Source organism: Myotis nattereri (genome assembly GCF_964212035.1).
Source record: "Myotis nattereri genome assembly, chromosome: 2".
NCBI lineage: Eukaryota > Metazoa > Chordata > Mammalia > Chiroptera > Vespertilionidae > Myotis > Myotis nattereri.
Window position 1 is genome coordinate 174,316,592 of NC_138076.1, and position 22,034 is coordinate 174,338,625.

The 22,034-nt window shown below is 38.4% G+C and overlaps 1 protein-coding gene across 1 annotated transcript in view; it reads left to right on the plus strand.

The window, feature by feature from the left end:
• SLC2A13 (solute carrier family 2 member 13) overlaps positions 1-22,034 on the plus strand; it is a 289,411-nt gene that overhangs the window by 66,833 nt on the left and 200,544 nt on the right. Inside the window, exon 3 of the mRNA XM_081082602.1 lies at positions 3,730-3,938. Coding sequence (XP_080938728.1) covers positions 3,730-3,938 — 209 coding nt within the window. The remainder of the gene's footprint in view (positions 1-3,729; positions 3,939-22,034) is intronic.

Consider the following 22,034-nt stretch of genomic DNA (forward strand, 5'->3'; position numbering starts at 1 on the left):
CTACCAGTATACGCACTGTTATTCATCTGGTCCTGATTTCCTTGGATTTAAGGGACTGATGTTAAGTCCCTAATACTGCCTTCACTAAGTCTATAGAGTTCCCGTTCTTTTAGTTGCATAATAAAATTCTCATCAGTGCTGCAGCAAAGCAAACTTTTATTTATCTGCAATCTGCACATCACCAGAGGAATGGGTTTTCCTCAAGAAAGAAATTGGTTAGTTCTACCTACCGAAAGTTTGAGTGAATGATAGAGGCGAGATAGACAAGTTGTATTGAATTGAGTAGGAAGGTGAAAACATTTTTTGCTGAGCATCTTCTCCATTTTAGGTACCAACTGAGTGATTTCACCTAATTACCCAGATGTCCTATGAAATAGACACTATCACCTGTGCATTGAAATGTTACATACCCTGACCAGGGTTTGTGGTTAGAATGCCCAGAGCTGAAGTATGTCCCAGGTGTGTTCCTCTGCTCTCAGTTTCAAACCACAGCCACCCCTTTTCCCCCACCCATCCTATTTGGTCTTTACAAAGCAATGGAAATTTTTTCCTATCAAAATATCTTTAGGATCATGTTTATTGTGTTTGAGATGATACATCAGGGGCCCTATCAAAATATCTTTACCATGAAAGGTAATCAAAATATAGTAAAAATAAGTTTCTTTAGAAACATTAGGATGTAAATGCATAAGGCATGTTTTATCTTGAGTAGTCTTTGGAATCAGGCTTTAATATCCTTAAAGATTGGCAGCAAGGTCCAAGTTCCTTTTCCCCATCCTAGCATTGGCGAATTGAATTGTAAATTTCAGACCTAGACTCTTGACACTTAACAGATTTCCAATGCAGGAGAGCTAAACTATTCTGTCTTCTGTAGCTTGTTTAAGAAACGTAGGCTATCCATATATGCATAGTCCATGGACATACACAGTAAGTAATGTGGTATAGGCCTAGGAGAGGCGAGGGCAGGGACAGGTTGAAGGTAGGCAAAGTGGGGTAGGGAAGATGGAGGACATCTATAACACTGTCTACAATTAAAAAAAACACACACAAAAAAACAACATAGGCTAGCCCTGGCTGGGTGGATCAGTTGGTTGGAATGTCATCCTATTCACTGAAAGATTTTGGTCAGGGCACATACTTAGGTTGCAGGTTCAATTCCTGGAGGCAAGTGATTGATATTTCTCTCTCGCCTTCCCTCCCTCTCTAAAAAGCAATAGAAACAAATCCTAGGGTGAGGATTAAAACAACAACAACATAGGCTAGCTAATAGTGAGTTGTAAAAGTGCTGTGTGAGCATCTTTGGGCCTGAAAATGATTTCATTTCTATATTCATTTCAAAGGCTCCTTTGATCTTAATTTATCACTGAAGGGAGTTTGGAGAACAGAAGAACAGATTATAAAAGGGACAGAGAAACAAAACATACAGGCATTCATTTTTAGGACCTTTAAAATTTATTTAATAATCCAGTATATTTGGTGTTTACCTTTTTATTGCTTTTCTTTTAAATAATTGGCAATACAATTTTGTATAAGCTTTTCTTTAAGGGATTACAACCAAATAGAACTTTCATTCCTGTACAGCAGTGATTTTCAACCTTTTTCATCTCATGGCATACATAAACTAATTCCTACACTTCTGTAGCACACCAAAAAGTATATGTTTTGCTGATATGAAGAAAAAAAAAGTATAAATTGATTCATTCACACAGGATGGCTATTGTTGTGTTGGCTGTTGTCATTTTTTTAATTTGACAATATTAGGGAAAAGAAATCAGTGCCCCTGACTAAATAGTAGGGTAATTGCATGTTTCAAAAATTCTAAAGGCACACCGTTTGAAAATCACTGATTTACAGCAATAAAAGCTATGTTTAAGCAGATTTGGTTATACAAGTTAACATTTTAAGGGGAAGAGGCCATAAATATGCATTTGTTTGAGCTGATCTCTCCTGCTCTCATCTGAAGATTCTTAGGAAGCCTTTAGATGAGTCATCTTATGAAGGGAAGGTCTCACCATCTCTAGAATAACAAACGGTTTCCACGGAAGGGATTACTGTGCAAGTAATTTTGCAGAGCTACATGGTCCAGAAGAGGTTGCTTTGTGAGTGTGAAGCACAGTTATTTTCTGTTTAGTTAATACAGGAAGTTGAGATATATAAACTATGTAAAATGAGTTACAAACTGCTTTTGTATCATTTCGTAAAACATTTTCTAAGTTTTTACTGTCTTCAAGATACTTTATTAGGTGCCGTGCTGAATACAAAGTAAAATATGCAATCAAGTGGGGCAGGTAAATAATTTATTACGATACAAGGCACAGGGACATAAATTGAGGTTAAGACACTGTGTTCATGGGTGAGCAGAGGTAGGAGTGATTCAGTGTTATCATAGCCCATCCCTTAAAATATAAAACCCTGTAAATGAGATTTCTGTTAACACTGGAGGCCAAGTGATTCATTTATAAGTCATTCATAAACGCTTTGTTTACTTTCTAAATCTTAGTGAATTTTGCTGTTTCCGTATGTAGTTTTAGCTACTGTTTGGAGTAGGAGTTTTTCCTAACACCCATGTGACAATTGTATTTTTTCTGTGCTGTGTATGAATTAAAATGAAATTGCTTAAAAAGTAATGAACTTTTTCATAAGATGTATGTATATCTGGAGGCTCCAAGGTTGCCATGCTTTGGGTTTAACATAGCTTAACAGCCAGAATAGCTCTGAAAAGCGTATTGAGTCAGATGACTTCTCACTGGTTTATTGATACACTATGAGCATGATTGTTATGTAATTGGAGTTGGTCTTCTGAGCTCTACCATCATGAATCTACCAGGGAACATACCCAGGGAATTTGTATTAACAGAAAACACCCAGGTGCTCTAGATTCATAGAGGTTTTCATTTGAGAGAGACCTTGAAGTTTACCTAACCTAACCCCTCAGTTCAAAAAGCTTGAGTCCTAAAGATGATAGGAGATCAGTCTGATGGTCAGAATAATTTGGAGAGATCTTTGATATCGATGGACTCATGTTATTATTTTTGTTATTTCTCTGATGGATCTAAAATGATATTTTATTTCCTATGTAGAATTTTGCCAGTCATTAAGAACAGACATTTTAAAAAGATGACATGTAACTTAAAACAACATGAGCAGGATTTTTTGGTTTAGTTATTTTTGCATTTCTATCATTTTAATACTGATTATTTGCTTCCAGCTCCATCTTTTTTTTTTTTTTCTTCTCCTATGGGCTTCTACTCCTTAGTTAATGAGGGTCAACATGATGCTTAATGACAAAATGAAATCATAGCTAATCATTCACAGGGCAGAAATAACTAAAGAAATCAATTTGGGCATTTTATTGAAAAGTATATCTTTTAAACAGATTAGAGAGTTTTGTCTTAATCCCATTTTATATTATAGAATACAAATCTCTATATATTAGTATTGGGTAGGGCTGGTGAATGTGATGTTTTGCATGATGTGTTAGGATCAGAATGCATATACATAATCTTTGTGACTTTTGCCCCTTCTTTTTCACTGTAATTTGTGTGAGAGAAGAACCAGACTTTTGTCATTTTTCAGTTTCTCACGACAGCATAAAAATATTATTTTTTCTGGTTATACATAGACATAATAAAAATAAAATAATTCCCACTATTTTTGCATTAAATAGTATTCCCAATGTGGTGCAAATAAGACCAAGTTTTACAATACTATCTGGGTTTTTTATTGCAGGTACATGTTGGGACTTGCAGCGATTCCAGCAGTCATACAGTTTTTTGGCTTCCTCTTTTTACCTGAAAGCCCTCGATGGCTTATTCAGAAAGGACAGACTCAGAAGGCCCGTAGAATTTTGTCTCAGATGCGAGGCAATCAGACCATTGATGAAGAATATGATAGCATCAAAAACAACATTGAAGAAGAGGAAAAGGAAGTTGGCTCCGGTATGTGGATTTTGTACTTACATGAAATTTAAAACTACACAATGGTTTTATTTTGAAATTATATTTTAGTAGTATTTAATATCTTTAAATTATTTAATGGTTTTATGTATATAACCAAAAAATACATTTTAATTTTTTAAAGCAACATAATAATGTTATAAAAGAATGAAGAAAAATCCCCCCACAATGCTATTATCCTATAAAATAAAGAGCTAATATGCTAATTAGACTGAACAGCAGAATGACCGTCCAGACGACCTTCCGGAGGGCTGGCAGAGGCTGCGAGGGGCTGCGATGGCCGAGCCCCTTGCATGAATATCGTGCATCAGGCCTCTAGTCCTCACATAATTACTATTTTAATTTTTGAATAGTTTTTTGACTATTCTAAATTGAGTCTTTCTAAATTGGATGCACTTTACATAGTTTTCATTATTTTATGTGTATGGGTATTTTTTTAATGCCGGTGGTCTTGATCCAGCATCTAGAATGGTTCAGGAATCTGGAGAAGCCCTGTATGTAAATTAATCAAGAGTCCAGAGACGAAGCATAATTTTGAAAGGCATTTTGGGGAGTCAGAGAAGACTTAGCTAAAGGAACTAAGTTCTCCTTGTCTCAGGACCTCTTGCTATTTATTAACACAAATTGTCCTAAGGCAAGTAGATATACACATCAAAGGCCAGGGTTAGTATACAGAATCCATTGTTAGCCCTGACTGGTTTGGCTCAGTGGATAGAGTGTCGGCCTGAGGACTGAAGGGTCACAGGTTCGATTCCAGTCAAGGGCATGTACCTTGGTTGCGGGCACATCCCCAGTAGGGGGTGTGCAGGAGGCAGCTGATCGATGTTTCTCTCTCATCGATGTTTCTAACTCTCTATCCCTCTCCCTTCCTCTCTGTAAAAAATCAATAAAATATATTAAAAAAAAAAAAAAGAATCCATTGTCAGATTGGGGAATTGCCTTCAGCTGTTCAGGTGTTTGGCCAGTAGGAGGCAATAACATGTAGATTGAAATGCCCTCAGCTGTCTGGCAGCAAGCAATCATTTAATGCATCCTTTTCAGGCTTGGGGAAATGTCCTCAGCCACCTCCAGATGATTCAGCCCTGCTGACATTCTGGAACTGGCTTCTGGCATTTGTTGAGTGCATGTTTATTCTTTTATTTTCTTATTACATTTTTTAATAAAATTTTTAATGTTAACAATATTGCTGATGTCCCCCACTCCGCCCTCCCCCCCACCACCTTTGCCCACCTTGCTCACCCCGCCTCCCCTTCTCTTGGCTTTCACCACATTATTGTCTTTGTCTATGGTGTGCATATATGTCCTTTAGCTAATCCCTTCAACTTCCAGTCACCTCCACCCACCTCCCCTCTGGCACCTACCAGTCTGTTCCATATATCCATAATTCTGCTTCCACTTTCTTTGTCAGTTTATCTTGTTAATTAGATTCCACATAGTAATACCACTGCTTTTCATCCACTCACCTGCTGATGGGCACTTGGGTTGTTTTCATATCTTGGCTATTGTAAATAATGCTGCTATGAACATAGGGGTACATATATTCTCTCTGATTGGTGTTTCAGGATTCTTAGGATGTATTCCCAGAAGTGGAATCACTGGGTCAAAAAGCAATTCCATTTTAAATTTTTTGATGAAACTCCATACTCTTTTCCACAGTGGCTGCACCCGTCTGCATTCCTACCAGCAGTGCACTGGTGTTCCCTTTTCTCCACATCCTCTCTAGCACTTGATTGTTGATTTATTGATAATAGCCATTCTGACAGGTATGAGGTGATATGCCATTGTAGTTTTCATTTCCATCTCTTGGATGATTAGTGACCATTAGCAATTTTTCATGTGTCTATTGGCCATCTGTATGCCCTCTTTGAAGAGCTGTCTATTCAGGTTCATTGCCCATTTTTTAATTGGATTGTTTGTCTTCCCAGTGTTGAGTTGTGTAAGTTCTTCATTTATTTTTGACATTAAGCCCCTATCAGATATACATTGGTGAATATGTTCTCTTACACAGTGGGTTCTCTTTTCATTTTTTATGGTTTCTTTTGCTATGAAGAAGCTTTTTATCTTGATGTAGTCCCATTTGTTTATCTTTTCCTAAGTTTCCCTTACCCTCAGAGACATATCTGCAAAAATATCGCTGCAAGAACCATCTGAGATTTTACTACTTATGTTTTCTTGTAAATTTTTATGGTTTAGTGACTTACATTTAAGTCTTTTTTGCATTTTTAGTTTATTCTTGTGTATGGTGTAAGATGGTGTAGTTTCATTTTTTTGCATGTACCTGTCCATTTTTCCCAACACCATTTATTGAAGAGACTGTATTTACTTCATTGTATGCTCTTGCCTCCTTTGTCAAGTAGTAGTTGAGTGTAATGGCTTGGGTCAATTTCTGGGCTCTCTTTTTTGTTCCATTGGTCTATATCAGTGATGGCGAGCCTTTTGAGCTTGGCGTGCCAGCATTTTGAAAACCCTAACTTAACTCTGGTGCTGTATCACATATAGAAATTTTTTGATATTTGCAACCATAGTAAAACAAAGACATATATTTGATATTTATTTTATATATTTAAATGCCATTTAACAAAGAAAAATCAACCAAAAAAATGAGTTTGCGTGTCACCTCTGGCATGCGTGTCATAGGTTTGCCATCACTGGCCTATATGCCTGTTCTTATGCCAATACCAGGCTGTTTTGATTACAGTGGTCTTGTAGTATAGTTTGATATCCGTTATGGTGATCCCTCTTACTTTGTTCATCTTTCTTGTTGTGGCTACTCTGGGTCTTTTTGGTTCCATGTACATTTTTGGAATATTTTCTTCTAGATCTGTGAAATATGTTCTTGCTATTGTAATAGGAGTTGCATTGAATCTATAGATTACTTTTGGTAGCATGAACATTGTAATGATATTAATTCTTCCAATCCAAACATGAACATGGTATATGCTTCCACTTATTTGTATCTTAATTTCTTTCTTCGGTGTCTAATAGTTTTCAGAGTACAGGTCTTTTATCTCCTTAGTTAAGTTTATTCCTAGGTACCTTATTTTTGTTATTGTTGCAAGAGTAAATGGGGTTGTTTTCTTAGTTTCTCTTTCTGATAGTTCATGATTAAAGTATAAAAATTCCATCTATTTCTGGGTATTGATTTTGTATTCTGCAACTTTGCTGAATTCATTTATTAGATCTAGTAGTTTTTGATGGGATCTTTAGGGTTTTCTATATACAGTATCATGTCATGTTCAAATAATGACAGTTTTACTTCCTCCTTTCTAATTTGGATACCTTTTATTTCTTCTTGTCTTATCACTATGGCTAGAACTTCCAGTACTATGTTGAATAAGCATGGTAAAAGCAGACATCCCTCTCTTGCTCTAGTTTTTAAGGGAAGTGCTTTTAGCTTTTGCTCATTGAGCATGTTTATTTTATATATAAATTTTTCATATATTGACTCCATGTTGACTAAAAAGTTATGTGAACTGTCCCAGTAAATCCATTAAGTAAAATTAAATATTTGTGTATATGTCATATTAATTTCCATGCTAATTTTATAAGATAAGAATACATTCATATACTAGTTTTGGAATCATTTTGTGTTTTCCTTAATATGTTTAGTTAACTACCTAATCCAATTATGCCATGTCAGAAAAGTAAGAAGGAGGAAGTTTCTAGTTAATGTATGTTGATGAATTTATTTTCAGAGAAGTCATGCAGGGATTTATAAAATTCTCAGGCAGGATCCATAATCCTGACAGGCTGATTTACAGGATACAAATGGTGGGGAAAGGTAGATATGTTAAAGTACATTTTTTTTTAAACCAGCTTGCCAGATTCACGTTTCCCAAAAGTGTTTCGTTTTTCCCTTTGCCTTTACTAGTACATTAATTGGTAGCTTAAATGAAGATGCTGACTTATATTACTCAGATTATTTGTTTATACCGAAAAAATGCCAAACACACACACCTTTGTTAATATATGTTTGCTCACTCACCTTTTTTGGTGGAGCTGGAGGTTGTGCTTTCTTGAAATAATAGAATGAACACTGCAGCAGCTGGCTGCTGCATTAGCCACACATGGCTTGACTTAACTTTATATAAAGTATAATAGTGTGGTGTGATTACCTTCTTGCTCAGACCAAAGCCCCAACTAATTGTGAGCCCAATCTAGGTGAAGGTTATTTTTAAATTTCAGATCATATACTATGTGCCTGTCATTCTCAGCTTTTTTGGAATAGCACATTAGTGCAACTATTTTTTAATACATTTTTATTGATTTCAGAGAGGAGGGGAGGGGGAGCTAGAGATAGAAACATCAATGATGAGAGAAAATCATTGATAGGCTGCTGGGATTGAGCCAAACCAGCTAGGGCCAGTGCAACTCTTTTTTTTTTTTTTTTAATATATTTTATTGATTTTTTTACAGAGAGGAAGGGAGAGAGATAGAGAGTTAGAAACATCGATGTGAGAGATACACCGATCAGCTGCCTCCTGCACATCTCCCACTGGGGATGTGCCCGCAACCCAGGTACATGCCCTTGACCGGAATCGAACCTGGGACCTTTCAGTCCGCAGGCCGACGCTCTATCCACTGAGCCAAACCGGTTTCGGCAAGTGCAACTCTTAAAGGGAATTTTGCTTTAACAAAATAACATACTTTTACAGAATGCAACATAGTTTTAATTTTTAAAGTATGATTTTAAGTGTCTATTTAAATTACAAATTATTCCTTTTCTGCTCCCATGTACATTCCTCTCAGCAGTAGCTTCAATGAAATATGAGATTGTTTTCATAGTAATCAGTGTATTTGAAACCCATGGGCTGATATTGTGGGAATTAAAAACTTTTCTGAGTGTTACGTCATTAAATACTACTTAGAACAAAAGTTTTTATTAATTTTTGTAAAGGATAAGGAAAAGATCTAATAAAAAAAGCCTTCTTGCTTAACAGTAGGAGTACCATTGATTTTATTGCAAAGTACTGAGCCTGTGCCTTCATTTTGACTACTTAAATATTGGTCTGACTGTCTAGCTATGCACTGTTGACAACACACTGTGAGTTCCATGACTGTTTGGAATGTATCACCAAATGGATTTTCTTAGAAACTTGAGTTACATAGGATTGTAATGATCTGCATCTGCTTTAGTTTTTGGGGTTTTTTTAAATTGATTTTTCACAGAGAGCAAGGGAGAGGGATAGAGAGTTAGAAACATCGATGAGAGAGAAACATCGATCAGTTGCCTCCTGCATACCCCTTACTGGGGATGTGCCTGCAACCAATGTATATGCCCTTGACCGGAATCAAACCTGGGACCCTTCAGTCTGCAGGCTGACGCTCTATCCACTGAGCCAAATCGGTTAGGGCTGTTTTAGGTTTTTGTTTTTTTTTTAATCAGAAGTCTTTGGGAGCTAAATAGGGCACTGGTTCTTGGGTGTAGATAAAATATTTAGCTGTCTATCTATTTCCTAAGTTTGTTTTATATACACATTTGGCACAGGTTTTTAAAAATTTTGTTATCCATTGAATCCTGATATTATTTGTCTCATGCTTGGATAAGTGTTTTAAGGTTTGTAATTAATGGGATTAATAATTTATCCATAATGGGATTTGTATTAGAGTACTATCATCTTGCTTCATTTAAAAACCAATCTCATATTCTTTTTTAAAAGTACCAAATTAATAGCATTGTGGCATGAATGCAGACAGACAGAAACGCCAGTGTTACTTGGCACCAGTGACTGGGGGCCTTGTTCCTATGGTTGGTAAGTCTGGCCACAGAAAACCATACTCTGCACAGTATGCATTTTATTTCAGCTTTGTCATGTCCAGGAGAAAGGCTCTCTGTCAGGTTCATTGGAAAACAGAGACCACTATGGTTTCTGTTAAACTGGCAGGGTCCTGGCCTTTGGTCATTTACATTCAAAAATGATAAGCTAGATGGACAAATACACACAAAGAAACAGCTCACTTCGAAATAATAAAAATGCCCTGGCCCAGGAGGACAAGTCAGCTCTTGTGTTGGAGGGTTAGACAGTGACTGAGGTTATTTGGTCCATGGATCCTGAGGGGTGATTCTGAGCCACGGCTGCAAGCCTGGGAACTATGGGCAGTGGAAGGCAACTGCCCAGGGAAGAACCTTGACCTGGCGGCCACAATATACTCAGCTATTCCAGGAGGTTAGAAAGAAGTCGATGAATAAGACCCCCATGTCTTTTAGGGAGAAATGTGTTCTTGTTGGACATTCTTGTTAGTAATCCCAGGCTTCCTTACCTGCTACCTGTGAGCTTCCAAATGGGTCTGATTCCAGATGAGTAAATCACGCCCTGCTCTGGAAGCGTCCAGAGGATTTCAGACTTGGGACTGTTATGATGCTTGCTTTTGTGACCCTTCTCCTTCTGTAGGATTTTTTTGGTTTTGTTTGTTACTTGAGTTTAAATTTGAGGAAAATAGGCATAGCTATTCTAGTATGCATTTGTTAAACTAATTGTTTGGATGTGTGAGGTGTCAGTGTATGTGGCATTTATGTACTTCTAGTTTCAAATCACACTACGGCTTTCTCAGTGAGTGTGGTGGCTGCTCTGGCCACGTCAGTAGCAGAGGTGAGGCTCAGAGGCCACGCTGTGGAAGGAGACTGGATTGGGATTCCTGTTGGGGTCCTGCCCAGCAGGTTCAGGGGTCCCCAGAGGTGTGGACGGAGTCGGCGAAGAAGGAATGACACGGAGACAGCGTTCAGTTGATCAGCAGCCTAGCCAGGATCTCCAGCCAAGTTCTGGTCTCGATCTCCAGAGAGGTTCTGGTTAGGATCTCCAGCCAGGTTCTGTGTCCATGTTCTCTTGCTAGGTTCTCCAGGTTCTCCAGGCAGGTTCTGTAGCCAAGTTCCCTCGCTAGGTTCTCCAGCCAGGTTCTCCAGGTTCTCCAGCCAGGTTTGGTCACCAGATTCTGTAGCCAGGTTCTTCAGCCAGGTTCTGGCTAGGGTATCCAGCAAGGTTCAGTCACCAGGTTCTAGTCAGGTTCTCTTGCCAATTTCTGTAGTCAGGTTCAGTCCAGGATCTTTTGCCATGTTCTCTCGCTAGGTTCTGTCTCTAGGTTCTGAGGCCAGTTTCTGTCCAGGATCTTTTGCCATGTTCTCTCCAGCGAAGTTCTTCTGTCTCTAGAGAACGTTCTGTGTAGGTTCTGTGCCTAGGTTCTGTCTCTCTCTCTGTCTTGTTGCATCTGTATTTATACCAGTTGATTCCAATCCTATCAATCTCTATTCCAAAGGTTAGGGCGTTTCTTATCTCCATTCCAGGGAGTAAAGATTATGTAGCTTAAGCATGATTGTTCGTAGTTAAAATGATTAATTACCCGCCTGGCACTTAGTTAAGAGGTTTTATTCCCTCCCTAACTTCAGGGGAAAATCCCTACCTGGGGATTCAACCTTTCTCGGAGAGGTGACCTTGGTTAAAACACATAGTGCCAAGAAGGTGAGCAAACAAATTAAGAACTGTATGCCATATATGCCAGGTCCTTTGAAACAGTAAGGATGAACCGGCTCCCGGCAGATTCCCTCTCCTCTGCAGGTGGTATAGTGGTCAACCTGTTTAGCAAGTGATTTCTCCACTGTAGTTGGGAAAAAAAAGACAGTTAATGGGCAAAGAAGCGAGAAGTCGGTTTTCACATGTGTTTAACACTGTTTATACCTCCCGTAGGACTAATAAAGTGAAACTAGGAGAAACAACAGCTTGGTTTGCAAAGCCCCCTGGAGTGAGAGACAGAGAAATGGAGTCTAGGGATGGCTCCTCCCCAAGCTGGTAATCCTAAAAGGATTTGGGGGGAGTTGCTGGCCTTCAGTTTCTTGTTAGGTTTGTAAGGAAAGAGAGCCAGATTATAGCAGTTTCATAGTCTGATTTTTTAGAGTTTTAAAAGTCTCTGAGAAAAGCCTGTTTGTTTGTTTGTTTGTTTTAATTTATAAATACCATGTTGCAGACTTCATTCACAAATATTTATTGAGTGAAAATAGAGATGTGGATATGGCAATAAATAAGACAGACAAGGTTCTGGCCCATTCTGTTAGATAGAGGCAAACAAATGATATGAAAGAGGAAATAATTATCAGTAACTCAAACTGCAGTAATGTCTTTGAAGGAAACAAACAGGATAGTCACACTTATAGCAGGACGGGAGAGGGGCTACTCTATGTGGGATAGTTAGCAAATACTTCTCTGAGAAGGTGAATTTGGTGGGTGAGAAAGAATCAACAATGCAGAGAACTGAAGGAAAGAGTGATCCAGGCAGAGGGAACAGCAGGTGCAAAATTCTATGTATCATTAAGTGAACTAAATTTATTTTCTTGGGAGTTTTGCTGATAAAGTGTACATGTGCCAGATTTTTAAGACACAGCTATAAGTCTATCTTTATTAATCCCAGGTTGCCAAGACTAAGCTTTGAATTAGTAGGGACATGATTACTACTTTTAGAATCAAAAGCAAATTTTAGTACACAATATATTCTTTCCATCATTTTGTTGCTAATCTCTTATGGTTTGTCCTTCTAGTTTATTTCACGTTGCATAAATATCTAATAGAGTCATGATTTGTATGTACAACAGAAGAAGAAAGCTGAGAGAGATCTAGGTTTTAGTTTAGGCATCAATGTGTAAACATTTCCACTTAGCTTCAAAGGTGCCTGGAGAGAGTCTTTTGGGGCTCTGGATACCATGGCAAAAGGCAGCTACAGTAAGCTTGGCATTTATGTGAATTTTTATGCTTTATCCTAGAAATGAACACAAGTTTGTATTCTGTTCTGTAACTGTTTTCTTCTTGACTCTAAAAATGTTTTTCCCTAAATATCTTCAGTGTTTATTCATTGTTTTTATGTGTTCCATCATGCTGTTCTGTATATGCCCCAAGATATGCATCCCTCATTTTGATAGACATAAATTACAGTGTTTGGAGTTTCTGTTCTGGGCGAATTCTTTAGGCAAGGTATTGAAAGTTGGGTCTGTCTATTTTACTAAAGAAAGATGGTTATCTCATAATTTACTGGGCATGTAGGGCAGAGAGTCATTGTCAGCAGCTTTAGTTCAAAAACAGTTAGGAATTTTCTCCCACAACAAGAAAAGTAAAATCAATTAACCAAAAAGATAGGCTTCTTCCAGGACAATCTTAGGGAAGAATCCTGTCTAATAAAGAGGGAATATGCTAATTGACCCTCATGCTGTCGCAAATATGGCAACGTCCACAGCCAGTAAGGAGGGAATATGCTAATTAACTGCCCCACCCTCAAAGATGGCGGTGCCTTCAGCCCCGCTGGGGCGGCAGGTGCATGCAGCAAGGCCAGGCCCGCCCGCCTCTGGAGTCCCCCAGTCCCCTCAGCCCCCCAGCCACCCAGGGCTGGCCCGAGGCACAGGCAAGCCTTGGCTGTTGGCTGCCCAGCCACCCAGGGCTGGCCTGAGGCTCAGGTACCAGGGCCGGCTGAGGCTTGCGTTGCCGGCAGTGGCAGCAGCAGATGTGTGATGGGGCGTCGTCTTCCCCTGATCACCTGGTCGCCTCCTGCCCCTGAGGGCTCCCGGACTGTGAGGGGGGCAGGCCGGGCTCAGGGACCCCCCCCCCCCCTCCAGTGCATGAATTTTCATGCACCAGGCCTCTAGTCTATAAATAAGTTGTGTATTCATATGCTTTATAGCACCTTGTTTGCTAGCACTCTCTAATTGACTTCTTCAGTTTCCTTTAAAAAAATTGATATATAATTGACATATAACATTATATTAGTTTTGGGTGTACAGCATAATAATTTTATATATGTATATGCTGTGAAATGATCACCACAGTAGGTGTAGTTAACATCCATCACCAAACATCATTACACTGTGTTTTTTTCTTGGCTTCAGTTTCTTATCCTGGGCTGAGGTGAGAGGAAAGCAAAGGTTCTGCCTTAGCAGAAGCAACGCCTAGGGCAGGGCTAGGGAATGGCTTACAGAGTCACCCTCTCCGCACGCTCTTCCCTGCTCTGTGTTGTGTATTGAAGCGGGGTCACCAGAGGGAAAAGGTCAACAAGGTAAGCTTTCTCTCCCTAGAGCAGTGGTTCTCAACCTTGGCTGCACATTAGAATCACCTGGGAATCTTTTTAAAATCCTGATTTTGGGGCCTCATCCTCCGGAAATTCTGTTTCTTTGTTATGGGGTGGGGCCACAACATTTTTATTGATTTCAGAGAGGAAGGGAGAGGGAGAGATAAAAATACCAATGATGAGAGAGTCATTGATTGGCTGCCTCCTGCACACACCCTTCTGGGGATGGAGCCCACAACCTGGGCTTTGTGCCCTGACTGGCAATCGGACTGTGGCCTCCTAGTTCATAGGTCGACGCTCAACCACTGAGCCGTGAAGGCTGGGCTTTTTTTTAACAGTCAGTATTACTTAGATCACAGTTACTTATGAAAATATTTATTGAACTTGAGAATATCAGGAAGAAAATTGGCCCTGCCCTATGGTCACTAAAATCTTACTATTTAGCATATGTGAGAAGTAGCAACTCGGAGAGATACGACCTAATAGTTCAGACTGAAATTCCCTCGAGGCCCACTGGCTGTTCTGACTGTTACAGAGCATTCAGGTGAGCTGTGTAGTATAAAAACCCTCATCTGTGCAAAAACATTCAAGCCAACAAGGTTTGTATTATTTAATTTCATCAACCAATCAGCTCTTAATCTGGGTGAATGTGGCTCTGTGTTTTCCCTTGGTCGGTAGTTCAGTCTGCAGACTGGAAAGGAAGAGCATTGTAGGGAGGAGCGTTTAGTCAAGACCCTCCTGTGAGTTCAGTTACCCTTTGATGTGATTTACCTCCAGCTCTTTGGGGTCATGTCTGTTGTGTACAGCAAGGGACAGCGGCATCTTTCTTTTCTCCTACCTTAATTTTGCAATTATGTCATCAAGTCTTGTCATCTCATGAGTCATTTTCTTTTTCTGTGACTAGATATTGCCTGTGGCCATTTCAACAAATCATATTCTGCAGAGAGGTCGGAGCGGGCAGATATTTATCATATGTTGATAGAAATCCTTCCAAAAGTTTCCTGAACAATCTAATTCCAGCATAATGGCATTGCAGTAGGCTGCTCATTGCAGTTGACATCTGCACTTAGATGAAAAGGAGTCATTTTTTCCCCAGTATTTATGGTAGTTTTGCTTGTATTTTCTTCATGTGATGGCACAGTGTTGTCTGACCCAAAGTAATACATGTAATTTACTGAGTAAACTTGAAGTAGATAGTGACAAATTGTTTTTCAGCGAGATGATCCCAATATTCTGAATATAGGCAAAGAAAGTATTTCTGTATCTAATATTCTCGAGGTCGTTGCAAAATTGCAAAAATTGTCAAAATGTGAGGCTGTTATACATTGCCATGGTGAGCAGTGGAGTAAAACAAAAGGTCAAGTAAAAGGCTGCTTTAATTTTCTATTCCTGAATCAACAAGCCCTAAGCCAAATGAATCTCTCTCTATATATAAAAGCCTAAGCGACTGTCTGACTATTCAACCATTCGACCAGTAGCTATGACGCACAATGCCCACCAGGGGGCAGATGCTCAATGCACAGGCATGAAAACATGGAACAGAGTGATGAATCTCAGAGGGAAGGGGGAAGGGAGGAGGGCGGGAAGAGAATAACCAAAGATCTTATATGCATACTAGAGGATTCGTGCACTGATGGGGTTCCTCGGCCTGACCTAGGGGGGATTCGGTCGAATCCATGCACCGGGCCTCCAATATCCCCCGAGGGGTCCCGGATAATGAGAGGGCACAGGCCAGGCCGAGGGACCCCACCGGTGCATAAATCGGTGCACCGGGCCTCTAGTATTAAAATAATATGTAACTCTATTCAGTTTTTGGTAAAAATTTATTTTCTTAAGTGTGAGAACTTATTTAAAAGAAGCTTTATATAACCCAACATGGATTTAAATAACGGTTGCTTTCTATTTTCTAAATCTCAGAGGGCTTTAAAATCTTAAAGAGAATTGAAATAGTCCTTGGATTTTACTTTAAAATGTCATTGACTCCCCTCCTACATGGGGATAAAGAACAGCACAGAGGAGACTTTTCGCTCAGCATGCTCATGAAGGAAGGAAACATTTTCAGCTCACCGGAAGGCTTTCAAGCCATTTTCCTTGATTTATATTGAAAATCCAAATTATCCTAGTAAGCTGATAGGTAATACTTGAAGGTTTATCTTTCTGCTCTCTTGCCAAGATGCACTTGAATCTATATCTCATAAAAAGAAATCCACGATTTCTGGGGGCATCGTGACTGTGTCCAAGTTTTCTTTCCCCCCAACACATTGTGAAGTTCATGCTATTTGGTGATGCTCTGTACTTAATGCAATCACATTTTTTGGGGTGCGGGGGGACCTAACAAAGTAGACATTTTAATAAAGCATATTCTTAAATTGCTGCTTCAGGGTAGTTCATTTCCAACTGAACACTAAATACATCATTCAGCACAGGTGGTAGTCTGCATTGTCAATAAAGCCATCGTCTGGAGATTTTATTTTCCTCCAGAAGAGCAAATTGCTGTGCCCTTTAAAGGTCTTTGGAGAAGGTTAGGGAAGATCCTGAAGAAAACCCAGTTTTCTTCATGACAGAGGTGTGGACACTTGCGCCACTCTGGAGTAGAGAGACATTTTAGAGGTAACAGGACCATTCCATTGATGAGCTCTAGGATCATAATAAAATAGCCATTTTATGTGCTATGGGAATAAACTTGTCTGTTTACAAATATCAGAAGAAATCTTCCTGAATCAAAAATCAAAGGGATCACTCTTATTTTTTTTTTCAAATGTTTTACATTCACTTTGTATTTAAGAGATAGAGTGGTCAAATGCCATTAATTTTCGTTTTCCTTTACCACTCTGCCTCAGGCTCTCTAAACTCTTTGGTCTAACCACTAAGCAGTATTTAATCAGTATCTTACTGAACACTTACCAAAGATGTACATTGAAGTTAACTACCCAGAATCTATAGTGCTTGAAGTGGAGAAGCCTTCAGTAAGGAGATGTGTAGGAGAAAATTGCTAGGTTTATGAAGGTAAAACAGTAAATTGCTGTCTAGGCATATCTCTGAGATATTGAGGGTTCAGTTCCAGAGCACCACAATAAAACATGCGTGGCAGTAAAATGAGTATCAATCTTTTTGCTGGTGAAGGGCCTAGTCTTCAATGTGTAAATAACTCAACATCTATAAAGTAAAATAAACAGATATGTGCCTGTGTGAGTGTCTCACATTTTTAATAGTTTTTTCCTCCCTGAATTTTTCAAGATATTTCCTTAAAAATGACTCCCACTGCACAAGTCTCAGAATAAAATAAACCAGCAAAAATATTTTTTTAGAGAACTGAACCCAATAACGGCTCTTTTCTAAGGCACGGAAGACAGAAACTTTCAAAACCAACTTTGTATAAAAAGTAGAGAACTTTTGTAATTTTATCTTAATATTCATTATTTATATTTGAATAATACTACTGTGAAAATACTGTTAATGATCACTATTTACTGAATGCTTACTTTTGTAAATGTGTGCACACATATACATGCACACACACACACACATTCTCTCTCTTTGATCCTTAAAACAACCCTAAAAATGAGACATTATGTTCATATTGTATTAGTGTTGCCCTGAGGACCCACCTCACCCAACCTGCTGCCCGGCTGGCACCCAACCAGAGCAACTCCAGCTCTGCCACACCTGGCAGAGGGTCTTGGCACCCAACTAGTGCCCCTCCAAAGTGGCTGTTGCTCTAAGGGACCACCCACTGCACACGATCGTGGATCAACCACTTACAAAGCTAGTATGAAGGTTAAAAGTCAAAAGTAGTAAAAACAACTGTAGCTACAGTAATTAGTTAAGGGATATACAAAATGAAAAGATGTAAACTATGAAATAAAAAAACACAAAATGTGGAGGTGGGGTGAGTAAAAATGTAGTTTTAGAACACAGTCAAACTTAAAATACACTGTTGAGAGAGAGAGAGAGACTGTTGTGTGTGTGAGCCTCATGGCAACCACAAAACAAAAACCTATAGTAGATACACAAAACCCAAGGAGAAAAGAACCTGAGCATAACACTATAGGAACTCATCCACCACAAGGAAAGAAAGCAAGAGAAGAAAAAAGGAACATAAAGGAACTAGGAATCTGTCAGAAAACAATGAACAAAATGGCAATAAGTACATATCTATCAGTTATAGCTTTAAATGTAAATGAATTAAATTCTTTAATCAAAGGCATAGAGTAGTGAATGGACTCAAACACACACACACACTCACACACACACACACACACACACACACACACAAGACCCATGTATATGATGCCAGAAAAGACTCACTTCACATAACCACAGACTGAAAGTGTTAAGTATAGAAAAAGATATTTCATGAAAATAGAAACCAAAAGAAAGCTAGGGTATCTATACAGTTGACCATGAACAGCACAAGGAATAGGGGCATTGACCGGACACACAATAAAAAATTCAATTATAACTTAGCCCTCTTCAAAGGCAGATTTCCAACTGCAGATAAAAAAAAATACAATTGTCCCTTGAAAAACATGGTTTGAACTGTGTGGGGACACTTATACATGCCAACTGTACTTATATCAGACAAACTAGACTCTAAGGTAAAGACTGTAGTAAGAGACAAAGGTCATTATATAATGACAAAGGGGTCAATTAAAAAAGAACATATAACACTTGTAAACATGTATGTACCCAACATTAGGAGCACCTATGTACTTAAAGCAAATATTAATAGGCACAAAGGAAGACATTGACAGGGATATGGTAATAAGGGGCTTTAACATTGATATATCAATGGATACATCATCCAGATAGAAATTCTATATGGAAACATTGGCCTTAGTCAACACAGTAAGACAGATGGGACTAATAGATATATATGGACCATTCCATCCCAAAACAGCCAAATACACATTCTTTTCAATTGCACATGAAACATTCTTTAAGATAGATCATGTTAGGCCACAAAACTAGTCTCAATAAATTGAAGAGTGAAATCATATCAAGCATCTTTACTGATAACAACAATATGAAAAAAATAATATACAAGAAGAAAACCAGAAAAACACACAAATAAATGGAGGCTAAACAACATGCCGTTCTTTATTGATTAGGCTATTTCATATGTATCCTTATCCCCTCATTGTCCCCCCCCCCTCCTAGTGTCTGTGTCCATTGGTTATGCTTATATGCATGCACACAAGTCCTTTGGTGGATCTCTCCCCCTTCCCCCCACCCTCCCCTACCTTCCCTCTGAGGTTTGACTGTCTGATTGATGCTTCTCTGTCTCTGGATCTGTTTTTGTAAGACAGCTAAACAACATGCTATTAAACAATCAGTGGGTCAACAAAGAAATAAAAAAATACCTTTAGACAAATGAAAATGGGAACACAGTGTTCCAAAATCTATGAGACTCAGCAAAAGCACCTAAGGGAACTATAAAAAGAAGAACAAACAAAAGCCCAAAGTTAGTAAAAGGAAGGATATAATAAAGATCAGAGCAGAAATAAATGAGGTGACAACTATTATCTTTACTCAGATTCATCAAGGAAAAAAAACCAGGGTCCAAATAAATAAATTCCAGCATGAAAGAAGTACAACTGACAACACAAATGCAAGGGATAATAAGAGAATACTATGACTGTTATAGGCCAACAAATTGGACAACCTGGAAGAAATGGATAAATTCCTGGAAACACACACCCTTCCAAGACTGAACCAGGAAGAAACAGAAAATGTGCACAGGTTGCTTGGTAGTATCAACACTGACTCTGTAACCAAAACCTCCCAACAAATCAAAGTCCAGGACCAGACAGCTTCGTAGGTTAACTCTACTAAACATTTAAAGAGAATTAATACTTACTCTTCTCAAAATATTCCAAAAATTGAGGAGGAACAAATGTTTCCACAAGGCCAGCATTATCCTAATTCCAAAATTAGACAAGATCGAGAGAGAGAGAGAGAGAGAGAGAGAGAGAGAGAGAGAGAAAGAGAAAGAAAGAGAAAGGAAGGATGGAAAGTAGGAAACTACAGGGCAATATCCCTGATGAACAGAGATGCAAAAATTCTCAACAAAATATTAAAACAAATTTAACAATACATTAAAAGGATCCTATACCATCAGAAAGTGGAATTTATTCCAGGGATGCAAGGATGGTTTAATATCTGCCAGTCAACAGGATATATCACATTAATAAAACCAAGGATAAACATATGATCATCTTAGTAAATGTAAAAAAAAAAAAAAAATTTGAAAAAATCAAACATCCGCCGAAACCGGTTTGGCTCAGTGGATAGAGCGTCGGCCTGCGGACTGAAAGGTCCCAGGTTCGATTCCGGTCAAGGGCATGTACCTGGGTTGCGGGCATATCCCCAGTAGGAGATGTGCAGGAGGCAGCTGATCGATGTTTCTCTCTCATCGATGTTTCTAACTCTCTATCTCTCTCCCTTCCTCTCTGTAAAAAATCAATAAAATATATTACAAAAAAAATCAAACATCCATTTATGATAAAAACTCTCAACAAAGTATGTATAGAGGGAACATACTTCAACTAATAAAGGTAATATATGATATACCCACAGTTTATAGTCAATGGTGAAAAATGGGAAGTTTTTTCTCTAAGATCAGGAACAAGACAAGGATACCCACTCTTGCTGATTTTATTCAACATAGTATTAGAAATCTTAGCCATAGCAACCAGACAGTAAAAGGAAATAAAAGCCATCCAAATTGGAAAGGAAGAAGGAAAACCCACTATTTGCAGAGGACCTGATACTCTATATAAAACACCTGAAGAAATACACACCACAAAGCTATTACTAATGTTACAGGATACAAAGTAAATATACAGAAATCTGTTGGGTTCCTACACACTAATAATGAACTATCTAACCAAGGAGATGAAAGGGCTATACTCTGAAAATTGTAAGATGTTGATGAAAGAAATTGATGACAAAGAAATGGAAGGATATGTTGTGCTCAAGGATTGGAAGAATTAAAATTGTTTTAATGTTCATACTACCTACAGCAGTCCACAGATTCAGTGCAATTCCTATCAAAGTGCCAGTGGCATTTTTCACAGTACTAGAACAATCCCAAAATTTATATGGAACCGCAGAAGACCCTTAAAAGCTAACAAAATGTTTAAAAAAGAACAGGTTGGAAGTATCACACATTCTGATTTCAAAATATACTATGAATGTCTATAGCAATAAAACAATATGGAACTTGCATAAAAGCAGACACATAGATACATGGAACAGAATAAATAAATAAATAGCCCAGAAATAAATCCATGCCTGTATGGTCAATTAATCTATGACAAAGGAGGCAAGAATACACAGTGGGGAAAAGACAGGCTCTTCAATAAACAGTGTTGAGTAAACTGGATTAATACATGCAAAATTATGTAAATGGACCACTTTCTTTCAGCATACACAAAAATTAAAAAGATTACGGACTTAAGTGGAAGACCTGAAACCATATAATTCTTAGAGGAAAACATTGTTAGTAAGTAAACTCTTAGCAACATTTTTTTTTTTTTTGGCTATGTCTCCTCGGGCATATACAAGAAAAATGAAAACAAATGGGATTACATCAAACTAAAAGCTTTTTTGCACAGAAAAGTAAATCACCAAGACAAAAAAGGCAACTTAATACACAGGAGAATATATTTGCAAATGGTATATGAGATAAGGCATTAATATCCAAAATATATAAAGAACTCATACATCTCAACATCAAAATAACCCAAACAATCTGATTAAAAAATGGACAGGGGACCTCAATAGACATTTCTCCAAACAAGATATACAGATGGCCAATAACATTTGAAAGGCTGCTGAACATCACTAATCATCAGGGAAATGCAAATCAAAACCACAATGAGGTATCACCTCACACCTGTCAGAATGGCTGTTATCAAATAGACAACAAATAACGAGTTGGTGAGGATGTGGAAAAAAGGGAACCCTCATACCGGTAGTAACTAGTAATGTAAACTAGCGCAGCCACTATGGAAACACTATGGAGGTTCCTCAGAA